This window comes from Lathyrus oleraceus, chromosome 4 (assembly GCF_024323335.1).
Source record: "Lathyrus oleraceus cultivar Zhongwan6 chromosome 4, CAAS_Psat_ZW6_1.0, whole genome shotgun sequence".
In the NCBI taxonomy this organism is placed as follows: domain Eukaryota; kingdom Viridiplantae; phylum Streptophyta; class Magnoliopsida; order Fabales; family Fabaceae; genus Lathyrus; species Lathyrus oleraceus.
In genome coordinates this window covers 55,102,818-55,115,372 of record NC_066582.1, presented here as the reverse complement: position 1 = coordinate 55,115,372, position 12,555 = coordinate 55,102,818, and the positions used below count along the sequence as shown (strand labels likewise).

At 32.4% G+C, this 12,555-nt stretch overlaps 1 protein-coding gene across 1 annotated transcript; it reads right to left on the bottom strand.

Moving 5' to 3' along the window:
- Positions 1-9,468: 9,468 nt before the first annotated feature.
- Positions 9,469-11,677, bottom strand: LOC127073274 (pectinesterase/pectinesterase inhibitor). The gene is made up of 2 exons (XM_051014423.1): positions 10,630-11,677; positions 9,469-10,526 (listed from the first exon to the last, which is right to left on the bottom strand). Exons 1-2 carry the CDS (start codon positions 11,648-11,650, stop codon positions 9,808-9,810), a joined length of 1,740 nt encoding a protein of 579 aa, XP_050870380.1. The 5' UTR covers positions 11,651-11,677; the 3' UTR covers positions 9,469-9,807.
- Between the last annotated feature and the right edge of the window lie 878 nt (positions 11,678-12,555).

Genomic DNA, 12,555 nt, shown 5'->3' with positions numbered 1-12,555 from the left:
ATCCATGATGAGTCACGCCGATCTTCCAAACTCCTTTTGTGGACATGCATTATTGACAGCCGCTTACGCACTTAACCGTGTTCCATCCTAAAAGGTTGAGAAAACACCATATGAGATATGGAGTGGTAAGAAACCACATATGTCTTACATGAAGATTTGGGGTTGCGAAGTTTATGTGAAACGAAAAATTTCAACTAAGCTTGAGCCCAAATCTGACAAATTCTTATTTGTGGGGTACCTAAAGAAACAAGAGGGTATTACTTCTACAATCCTCCTGAGGGAAAAATGTTTGTCGCTCGAACTGGAGTTTTCCTAGAAAAGGATTTTATTTCCAAAGGAATCAGTGGGAGGAAAGTATAGCTTGAAGAAATTCAAGAATCACAAAACATTGATACACCTATGGAGGAATTAGAGCAGGAAAGACAAGTAGTTATGGAAGAGCAACCTGCTAAAGTAGAACAAGAACAACGTAGGTCAAGCAGGATACGTCACCTACCTGAGAGATATGGATATCTCATAATTGATCAAGCTGATGTATTACTCATGGATCAAGATGAGCCTGTGACCTACCAAGAGGCCATAGCTGGTCTCGAGTCTGAGAAGTGGCTAGAAGCCATGAAATATGAAATGGATTCCATGTAGACAAACTAAGTTTGGACCTTGGTAGAACCTCCTATAGGAGTTAACCCTATAGGATGCAAGTGGGTCTTCAAAAAGAAGACTGACATGGATGGTAAGGTACATACCTATAAGTAAAGACTGGTTGCAAAAGGATATAAACAAATTCATGGGGTTGACTATGATGAAACCTTTTCACCAGTTGCAATGCTTAAATTTGTTCGGATTTTACTTGCTATCGATGCATATCATGATTATGAAATATGGCAAATGGATGTCAAAACTGTTTTCCTTAATGGGAATCTTCTTGAGGATGTGTACATGACACAACCTCAAGGATTTGACATACCAGAAGAAGCCCAAAAGATATGTAAGTTACAAAGATCAATCTATGGATTGAAGCAAGCTTCCAGAAGCTAGAATCTTTATTTTGATGAAACAGTAAAACAATATGGATTCATCAAGAATGAAGATGAGTCTTGTGTCTACAAGAAGGTTAGTGGGAGCATGATCGTTTTCCTGGTATTATATGTAGATGACATATTACTCATTGGAAACAATGTCCCTACCCTACAACAAGTAAAGTCTTGGTTGGGGAAATGCTTTTCTATGAAGGACCTAGGTGAAGCAGCCTATATATTAGGAATCAAAATCTATAGAGATAGATCACAAAAAACTGCTTGGCCTAAGTCAGAGTACATACATAGACAAAGTGTTGAGACGCTTTAATATGCATGATTCCAAGAAAGGATTCATACCTATGTAACATGGCCCATGTCTATCAAAAACACAATCCCCTTCAAACAAGGAAGAAAGGGATCTTATGAATAAGATTCCATATGCATATGCAATAGGATCTATCATGTATGCCATGTTATGTACTCGATTAGATGTCTCGTATGCTTTAAGTGCAACGAGTAGGTACCATTCTGATCCCGATGATGCTCATTGGGTAGCTGTAAAGAATATCCTTAAGTATTTGAGAAGGACTAAGGACTCATTCTTGATATATGGAGGTCAGGAAGAGCTTGCAGTAATTGGGTACACCGATGCTAGCTTCTAGACAGATAAGGATGACTTTAAATTGCAATTTGGTTATGTGTTTTGCTTAAACGGTGGCGCTGTGAGCTGGAAAAGTTCAAAAGCAAGATACAATTGTGATTCTATAACCGAGGCCGAGTATATTGCTTCCTCAAGTGCAGCAAAGGAAGTTGTTTGGATCAAAAAGTTCATTAGTGAACTTGGCATAGTTCATAGCATTGTGGATCCCATTGGTCTCTATTGTGATAACAATGGTGCTATCGCACAAGCTAAGGAGCCTAGATCTCACCAACGATCCAAACACATACTTAGGCGTTATCACCTTATTCGAGAGATAATAGATAGAGGAGATGTGAAAATATGCAGAGTACCTACACTTGACAATATTGTTGAACCACTGACAAAGCCTCTTGCGCAACTGAAGCATGATGGCCATACTAGATCTATGGGCATTAGGGGTATGCCTGATTGGCTATAGTGCTAGTGGGAGATTGTTGGTGTAAGCCCTAGAGGCCAATACTTTTGGTACTTGTATCGAATTATTTATTAATAATAAAAAGTTTTTTCTTTATTATGGTTGTTTAATAAAGTCCCTAGAATAACTAGTTCGTTTAATGTATCAAGTGTGACTTAATCATGAGATCACATTAAACATAAGGACATTATTCTTAAAGTATCCATAGTCGAGCCTTATTGTGAAGTGGGATAACATTAAAGCATTAAGACTATTATGTATATAGACTGATGATCACATCTCATGGATCATGGATAAGGAGTTATCAAGTCTTAAACATAGGTATGAATATTAAGAGTAATATTTATACTGGATTGACCCGCTATGAGAATACTATATAGAATGTTATGCAAAGTGTCATAAGTTATTCTCATGGTGATAATGGTGTACACCACCCTTCGACCTGAAACCACTATGGACCCTAGATGTAGAGTCGAGTGCCTTATTGCTGATCAAACATTGTCCGTAACTGGATGACCATAAAGACAGTTGATGGGTACTCCACTAAGCATGCTAAGGGATATGAGTGACCTAGATGGAATTTTCCCATCCTGCGTAACAGGATAAATGTCTATGGGCCCAATATTGATCTGGACAAGGATGACACAGTCTATGCCTTGTGTTCAATATAGACATAAGGGCAAAAGGGTAATTGTACACATAAGTATTATCATAAAAGGATTTCTCAAATCACATGACATTTTCGTATCTTTGGTAGAAGTGATGTGTTGTTAGATACCGCTCACTGTTTATTATGTTAAATACGTGATTTAATATAATTACTAATGCCGCGAAAACCTACAAGGTCACACACAAAAGGACGGATTGATGAGAGATAGAGTAACTAAGGAATAGAGTAAGGTACGGTGCACTTAAGTGAATTGTAGGACATCGTAAGGTACGGTGTACTTAAGTAGAATATGAAATATGGTAAGGTACCACGCGCTTAAGTGATTTTGGCATATTATAAGATATGGGCCACATACACTTAAGTGGGCCTTTTAGCTTGCAATCCACACAAGTAGTTCTATAAATAGAACCCTTGTGCAGAAGCATTTGTGCAGTTGCAATTTCGTTTCTCTCTCTCTCTCTCTCTCTCTCTCTCTCTCGCTCACTCACTCAAAGCCTTCATTCGTAGCAGCTAACACTGAGATTGAAGGAATCCGTTCGTGTGGAATGAGTAGAGGCGTTGTCATCGTTCAACATTTGTGATCGCTCCGTAGATCTGCATCAAAGGTTACAATCGCCACAAGAGGTAACGATTCTATCACTGATCATGCCCATTCGTAAGGATCACTAAAGGAGATTTTTTTTAATTCCGCTGCGTTTGGGATCGCTCTTATCCTTCAAATAACAGGTCCATAACCATGGGAGATTGAAAGTTGATAGTTATACCTGATGAAGTTGTTGGTAGTTTGTAGCAGTTCACTTTGAGCCATCAAATTTGTGAGAATTCTCATGATAGATTCATGTCTAAAAATTCAAAATTTGTTACTGATTATCCATTCTAGTGTTTATGTTCCCTAATTTCTATTCCAAATTTTAACTTGCTTCATGAAATTGTTCATCCATTTGATGATGAGTGTGGTTGATTGTATCTTCAATATATTTATGAGCAGTTTGAATAACATCATCTAACTCCTTAGAGGAAGAGTTTGTAGGTCTACAAGACATTGAATCAAGTAATAAAATCACGAATGGTAGATTATTTATTGCTAGGGCTAATATTTTATATCTAGGTAGCAAAGAAAAAAAATGCATAAACGAACAACATCTGAATTTTCATTAACCTCCGATAAGTCAACACCATTACACTTAAATAGTCAGAGTTTTCTAGATATATATGAGTCTGAGTCACTTTTAGAGAATACCACTAAAGAAACTGTAAAGACAACTTATGTTACACCCCTTTTAAAATTGATAGTATTATCTAAGTTATGATAATTTCTTTTTCTTTTTCTTTTTGGGCTTATAAATTGAGCCTCCTAACAATACGTGTCTTGTTAGTTTTAAGTTAAATTCTAATTGAGCTGATTTTACATAGTTGCGCCATGTTAGTTTTAAATTAACACCCGAGGTAATATTTCTGTTGGTTAATTTGACACTAGTTTATGTTTATTTGATACCTAAAATTGGTTAATTAGACATTTCTTTGTCACAACACTATCACACCCACACTAGTAATAATTTGGGAAAATTGAATTGTTTATAATCAAGCATATTGGTTTTATGTTTGTGTCTAACACTCCTTTAATATGAAGTTGATGTTTCACATATGAAAATTAGTCGGGCATTTTTAACTAGAATAATCTTATGAAACCAAGTGTATAACTGTGCAATAATTCTGGGGTTAACTCTCATGTGCAATAATAGTACATAAGTATTTAACTTGCAACTTATACAATAAAAGACAGATACAAGGAATTCCATTTAGCTCATGCTCTTCTATGGTGGTAGAGATGGTTAATGAAAACTTACTTGCATAAAGACGCACAACTGCAATATCATAATAAACTAATTATACTCAAGAGGATTCTTCTATTTTATGGTTAGTAGTATCATAATAAAAACCAATTTAATGATATTAAGGTAATTGATGTTTAGACATGATGAATGTCTATTAAAGAGTGAGTAAATTTAAATGTATCCTGTGTAATTAGAATAGTTTCTGAGAAATGTTTCATACATGAAAAATGTTGGATATTTGTGGTTGTTGGATGGATGTTACAACACTAGAATAAAGAAGTGTTGATGAAGATTACACTTGAAAATTCAAAGCGTGTGAATTCCCACTAACCTTTAGGTTTAATTCTTCCCCACCAATTATACTATATTTTATGCAATCGAGATTAAAAGTTAATTTCATTCATGATACTTTGAATTCTTTAATGTGAATTGCACAAACACACTAAGCATATCTTTTGATCACCGGTTATACAAAAATGTTTTCTACACTTTATTCATGCATTAATAAAGTAAGCAATGACTTATAATAGTTGTAATGTGAGAGAAATGAATTATAAAATGTTGTATGTCATATATATAATTTTATTTTCGTGTGTTTTCTACTCCTCAAGTGTCTCTATTTATAGAAAAGTTCATGCCACTTGACGAACACAAATACCTTTTGAAAATGAATTATGCATATGTGTAATGAACATTTAAATTGTTTGGCATTCAAAATAATCACAAACTGATGCGTCAACTCAGTTGATAATGGTGAGTTTTGGCAACCACCAGGTTGTGTTTTTGATCCTTGCATCCGTTCATTTTATTTTATTTTTATTGTTAGCAAAACATGATTTATTAAAAAAATGACACATTCCAGAATCAAACCCAACACCATTATGACAAAATAAAACACACTTTACCAGTAGGTCATCAAATCACAATATCACAAACTTGTTTGCAATTATAGAAATACAAACTTCCAAACAATATTTTGGAAATCTCTTATAATCCCCCATCATTTATAAAATATAACTAAATCTCATTATTTCTACAAATATCATGGTTTCAGATAATAGTATCTTACGATTTGAACAATTACTTAGTAAATTAAATTTTCACTCATTCCCGAATAGATTGGTAGACATACTTTGAACCCTAAACAAGAGTTATTATTCATTAGAACAAGCCTACATAATTTACACATGAAATTTTGATACCCTAAAAAACATTATAAAAATTGATACATTTAATAAGGCTTCTGTCACGTACCATAGTAAAATCATTTAACTCTATGAAGCGGACCTACTTTATGCATTCCAACAAACATATGTTATATGTCTATTAAGAGGAAAACCTCATTCTACCATATTTATTCTTATGGTTCAAGTACTTTTATCCCTTGGAGTGTATCTTCTGTAAAATATTTCAATCACTGTAATAATGTATTTTCATAATTGAACTCAATACTTGATGCTAATCAAGTGTTAGTTAAGTTTTCATTATTGGTGATTAATTAGATACGAAATTGTATCACATCCCTACACGATTCTTTCAACATCATATCATTGTCAATCATTTCGTCAAATAATTGCAAGACATTTCTATTTTAGTAATTTTGAATATTCAAACAAACACATAGTTATGCCTTTTATTTATTTTTGACAGTTTAATAAACCATGACATAACCATGATAATGTAGTCATTGAATTAATTTTGTATCTGGTACTAACATTTTAAGTTCTTCAACGTTTGTTATTAAATCATTTAATAACAAGCAATATGATTTAAATTTTTTTTTCAATAAGCACACAACACAATTTACTTAATACAAGAAACATGTAAAACAACAATAAACATGATTTATCAAATTTATATACACGAATCAATCATGACCATAGATTATCATATTCAATATTTTTCTTATCAAGATAGTTCAGTCATGTTAAGCATAAACACATATCAAAATTAAGTTTAAGTAGTCAGATTAATTTAATTATCTTAAATAGAATTTTATCATTTGCATAACATACAAAACATACATGCATACACTTGAAATTTATTATACAATATCAATCATTATACTTTAAACTTAAATGGCATAAGATTGAATTTTAAGTCATAACACTTAAATATATTTAATAAAATAAAGAACACAATATTTTTCGTTTTAACATAAATCAAATGACATTAATCTAAAATATGTTAAACTCATTATATGTATATTTTTTAGGCCATAAATTTTATTAAAGACAAATTCAATATTTTATGATCAATATTTATGAAAATATTAACAACAAAATTTCATATTAAATTTCTTTGTAAATAAATACAAATCTCACTATCATATAAATATATCACACAAAACACATACAAACCAAAAAAAACCACACTTTATTACCTATAACACAAACTTAATTATAACTTTTTCCGACATCAAATATACATTTTTAAAAGTGAATAATTTCTAGAAGTTTCTTCTATGAAACAAGATAATTCTTTTGTGCACTTGAATTCTTCTCTTTATTCTTCTTTTTCAAGAACCTACATTCACTTTTAAAATGTCCCGGTTTGCCACAGTGAAAGCAACTTTCTTTCTTTCTTTTCCTTTGTCCATTTCCATTATTGTCATGAACATCTTCACCATCTATTTTCATATTATCATTAGATCTTTTATATTTTCCATCTTCCACAACATGTATTTTCTCATAAGTAAATTGGTATTTATTGTCTTCTTCTTTACGATACTCTTCTTCTAATTAAAGGTGATTACCGAATTGCTCAAGAGATATATCCTCCTTTTTATGTTTTAGGATCCTTTTTATATCTTTTCTCGAAGGTGAGAGTTTGCCTATTATGAAAGACACAATGATGGTTTCATCCATGTGCATTTTGAGTTGTTTGTAATTATTGAGAATACATTCAATTTCATTTAATTGTTTCATAACAGGTTTATTATCTACCATTTTATAATTATTGAAATGGAAAACAAGAAATTTCTTACTCGTAGCATCTTCTTGTATGAACCTTGACTCTAGTTTATCCTATAGATCTTTTGTGGATTGACTGTTTTGATAGATATCAAACAAATAGTTTGACATACCGTTGAGAATATGACCTATGCAAATGTAATCATCATTGTCACATTCTTGCCTCTTTCTTGAAGCTTAATAAGACTTTATTCAACCTGAAACAAGCTCTAATTGTTTGGAATAAGAGAATTGAATAATTTCTCTCAAACACATTAGTTATCCTAAATGCATAGTGGAACATAGAGTTTATGTCAAAGATTTGAATAAAGGCAATTTTAACATAATGTGCTTGTATGTGGATGATCTACTTGTAAATAGAAGTAATCATAGTGATATCGAGAATCTCTAACATCAAATGATTACTAGTTTTGAGATTAAGGATTTAGGAGAACCGATGTATTTTTTTTAGTCTTGAATTTGCTGAAACTATAAAAGGAATGATAATCCATCATTGAAAGTACATAATTGATATCCTAAAAGTATTTGACATGTTAACTCAACATGTACTTCTTTGGAAGAAATTTGAATTATGCTAAGTTCAAGATGAAAATGACAAGGCATTTGGCACCACTCTGTACGAGAATATATGGTGGGATGCTTGAGGTATATCGATAATTCTAGGGTCTGTTTGTTTAGACTTTTTTTAAAAATGATTTTTATAGTGTTACATATTATGATGTAAAAAATAATTACAAAGAAATTTTTCATAAAAATTTCAAATTTTAAATTTGGTTTGAATAATTATTCTTAAAATGTTATTTTAAGTATTTTATCATTTTATCGAAACTTTTTTTGGATATCAAAATAAAAAAAACACTTAATTTTAAAGTTATTTCAAAGAGCTTTTCATAAAAATAATTTTTAAAATACAATTTTTTAAAAAAAATTGTGATTTTGACTATGTTTTGATCTTCAATAATGTATAGAATATCAAAATTAATCTTTTAATTTAGAAAAAACTGATATAAAAAATTTGTAATATTTTAAAAAAATATTTTTTGTAAAATTCATTTTTAAAAATATAAAAAAAATTATTTTTTTAAAAACTAAAATAAACTGTGGACATATTTCATGCTTTAAGCGTGGTAAAAATATTATGCCGGATTGTTAACGTCAATTAAAAGGATCACGACATACCTTTAAGACACCATTAACCATAATGGTGTGTCTGAAACATGAAGGTGAAAGCGGAAAGTTAATTAATTTTGAGATTCAAATTGGTGTGGAGAGAAAGTGAAAAAGAAAAATACAAAGGATGATGTGTTCAAACTCTTCAATTTTCTAATCTGATGTTGTTGCAAGAAGAAAACTATGGTGGCTTTGTTATCATGTGAACTAGAATACATCTCATCTTGCAATGCAGTATGTCAAGGTGTTTAGTTGCAATTTTTGTTATGAGAAATGAAGATTTGCAAGGAATAAGAAGTGGAACATATGGTAGACAAAAAAATCAACAATCGAATTTGCCGAAAATCCCATAGGTTATGGGAGGAGAAAACACATAGAGACCAAGTTCCATTTATACAGGGATCATCTTGATCAAGTAGAAAATATTCTAACCAAGTCTTTGGAGATTAAAAAAATCAAGGAAAGTGAGCAAGATCGATGTTTAATGTACTTAGCTTAAATACTTTGAATTAAGAGAGAATGTTGAAATATAATTCAAATAAGTGATTTCAGTGTGTTACTTGCTTTATAAGCAACAAGTTGGTTGAGTTAGTTATGTTATTTTACAAGCTGTTGTTCAGTTTTTTTTTGAAATTTATGCATATATTGTTCTATTACTCTTGTGATTCATCTTGAATAACCAGATTCAATTCCATATGTGGAAGTAAAATTCATAAGGAGAGCTAATATTAAGAGTCAAAATAAAAGGAGAATTCAGGACCACAATTGGTCATTTAGAATTCTCTAAATAATTTGAAGCAATAAAACTAATTGAGTAAAAATCGAAGAGAAACTCAATCATTAACAAACACCAATACTGCATGATCACTTTCCTTGATCAGAGACATTATATTATAAAATGTCAAAATATGTTTAGCGTTGAGCATGCATGCATGCAGGGATGGCTATACATACACTATATAGTTATAGTTATATATATAATAGAAGTTGCTCTTGCTGTCACTTGTCGCACTTGTGACACGTAGCTTATGCCGTAGCTGCAAGTGGTCCAATTGAATAAGGAATTCCAGATTGAACAATCCAAGCATCACGTAGAGTTGAGTTTGCAAGTTCAAAAAACTTTCCTGGATAATAATCAGCAGCAACATTTGCAGCTATGGCTTTAACACCGGGCCATTTCACTCTTTCGTCAGTCTTAGCACCAAGACCCTTGTTGTTGTATTCATAATAAGTGCATGTTTCTTTGTAAAGACTTCCCATCCATGGCATATAACCCTCTGGTACAAAGATATCATCAATGTCAGAATCCATGATAACAACCTTAGAGAAATTTCTCCACGGTCTTCCCAAATAAGCTATCTTGGGGTCCAAGGTAAGAACTTCGGGTTCTCCGGTGAAGTGACAGCTTTGGAAAACAAGGCCTGATGGACTGTCGATTTTGGTTCTTCCTCCGGCTGTTACCATGCATTGTTGACTCTCCATTGGCATCCTGACAATGAGTTTGCAGTTTTGGAAAACTCCGACAGCGTCACCGAAGATGAAGTCGATGGTTCCAGAGACCGTGCAGTCGCGGTAGAATTGTCTTTTGGATTGTGTGTAGAGTGTATCTTGGAAACCGTCCATTTGACAGTTGTAGAACACTGCTTGATCGGCGGTGACACGGAGGGCAACTGCTTGATGCTTCTCTGCTCCTGCTGAGTTCTCGAAACCGACGTTGATAGCCATAAAATGAGCAGCATTCACACCTATCAATAAAAAGAATTACAATAGGTTAAATAAAAACCTCTAATTTGACAGTCGAATCCACGAAATTTAATGTTTATAACAAAATATTCGAAACATAATTACCGAATGTTGCAGTGTTGTAGGTCTGAACACCATCAACATAGTTTTTGTTGCCAGTGAATTTGGTCTTTGTAGGACCATCACCAATAATAACAACATGACTCTTATGTTTATCCAAAGAAACATACTCATTATAAACACCAGCTTTAACATGAATAACAAAAGGAGTTTTGTTCTTGTTAGGAACAAGTTCAAGAGCCTCAGTCAAAGTCTTAAACTGTCCAGTACCATCTTGAGCAACAATGACATTAGGTTTAATACTCTCAGGAGCCACAAGAAGCTTCCTTTGACTCTGACTAACCCATATTGGGAAGCCATCTTCAGACAAAAGCTTCCTGTTAGCAGCACTTGAAAAAGAGCTCAAGTTAAGACTTTTCATGAATCCGGAAACTCCATTAATGATATCCAAAGCATTGTAACTTAGCTCCAAAGAGGCGTTAAGAACCCTAGCCATGGTTTGTCCAGCTTCTGTTGCTGTCTCCTCAAATCCATCTAAACATGTTTGTTGATGAGAAAGTGTACCTGCAAGCCAAACCTTGAGATCATAAGCATACTCATTCATCATAGTCAGATCAAATTTATCCAATGTATGGATAGATTGATGAACATCATCGACTGCATAACCAAGGACTTCATGGCAAATATCCATAGCTTGTTTTGTCATGTTATTGGTAGCTAACTCCTGGTAAAGTGTTGAGTTATCAATTTGTTTGAGAAACTCTTCAGCTGTGGCATTCAATGCTGCTTTGATCAGTTCCTTCATGTCTGAGGTTTCCGTTGAAGCTTTTGAGAGACTCTTTTCACAGGTTGTTTTGTACTCGGCTGCATCACAAAGTACTTGAACATTCCTTTGTGATTGTGCAATTTGGTCGTCACCACCTCCTAATAACTCACCCGCGTCTCCGCCGTTGGAAACACCGACTGCCACTGCGGCAACCATTGCGATAAGTAAGATCGAAGACACACCGAGAACGGCGAATCTCTTCTTTTGGTCATGCTGTTTGTTTTCAATTGCTCCTGTCATCCCTATGATATAATGATTTTTTTTTAATTTTTTTTTAATATTAAAAAATAAAAATTCTAAGGAATATCAAAACTTAATAGCCCTTGGGCAATGTTTATTCAATGCCCTGGGCAAACTACGATTTTGATTTGAATTGTGTTGAGATGTGTGATGCTATTTATATTGACATGAGTTCTCTGAAAATTATTAGTGTTGTTAAAAATGAAAGGTGGTAACACAATTTCTAAACTTGGCATGCAATGCTCATATGAATAGAGTTGTTGACTATTTTGATCCATTTAAATTTGAGAAAATCATGGTTTAATTGTTTAAATTTAGAGGAGATCCTTGAATCATGGACATATAAAGGAATGGTTAATATCAAAATGGAAAAATTGGAGGTTGTGATTTTGGTGTAATTGGTTCCATTTATTAAACTTATTAAGGTGAATTCTTATTTAACCAACTCGAAAAATTGGGTAAGGGTATCCTTAATGTAAAGTATTTTGAAAAAAAAAATAGATTATATTAGTTAATGAATAGTTAAATGTGTTAAAATTAAATGATATCTTGTAATTGGTTGAAGGTACATTGAACTGTTAGGACTGGGATAATTGAAAATGATATGCGTTAATTATCAATATTTAACTCTTAAGTGGATAAAAAATTGAGTAATTCATGGTATACATCCATATTGCCTACATCTATGATATTATGATTAATTGAGTTGAATATATGTTTAATTTGACTACGTTTAAAGTTTAAAGTGATTAGTTAGTTAATTATTTGTTTGATAAGTAACTACCTTCTTATGTTGCAAATTAACTATGAATTTTTTTTTTAAATATCCAGAAATTTAAAAAAAATTTCAAAAATACACCATTTTTCAAAAAAATTACACAAATGGCCATTTTTGGCCCTAAATT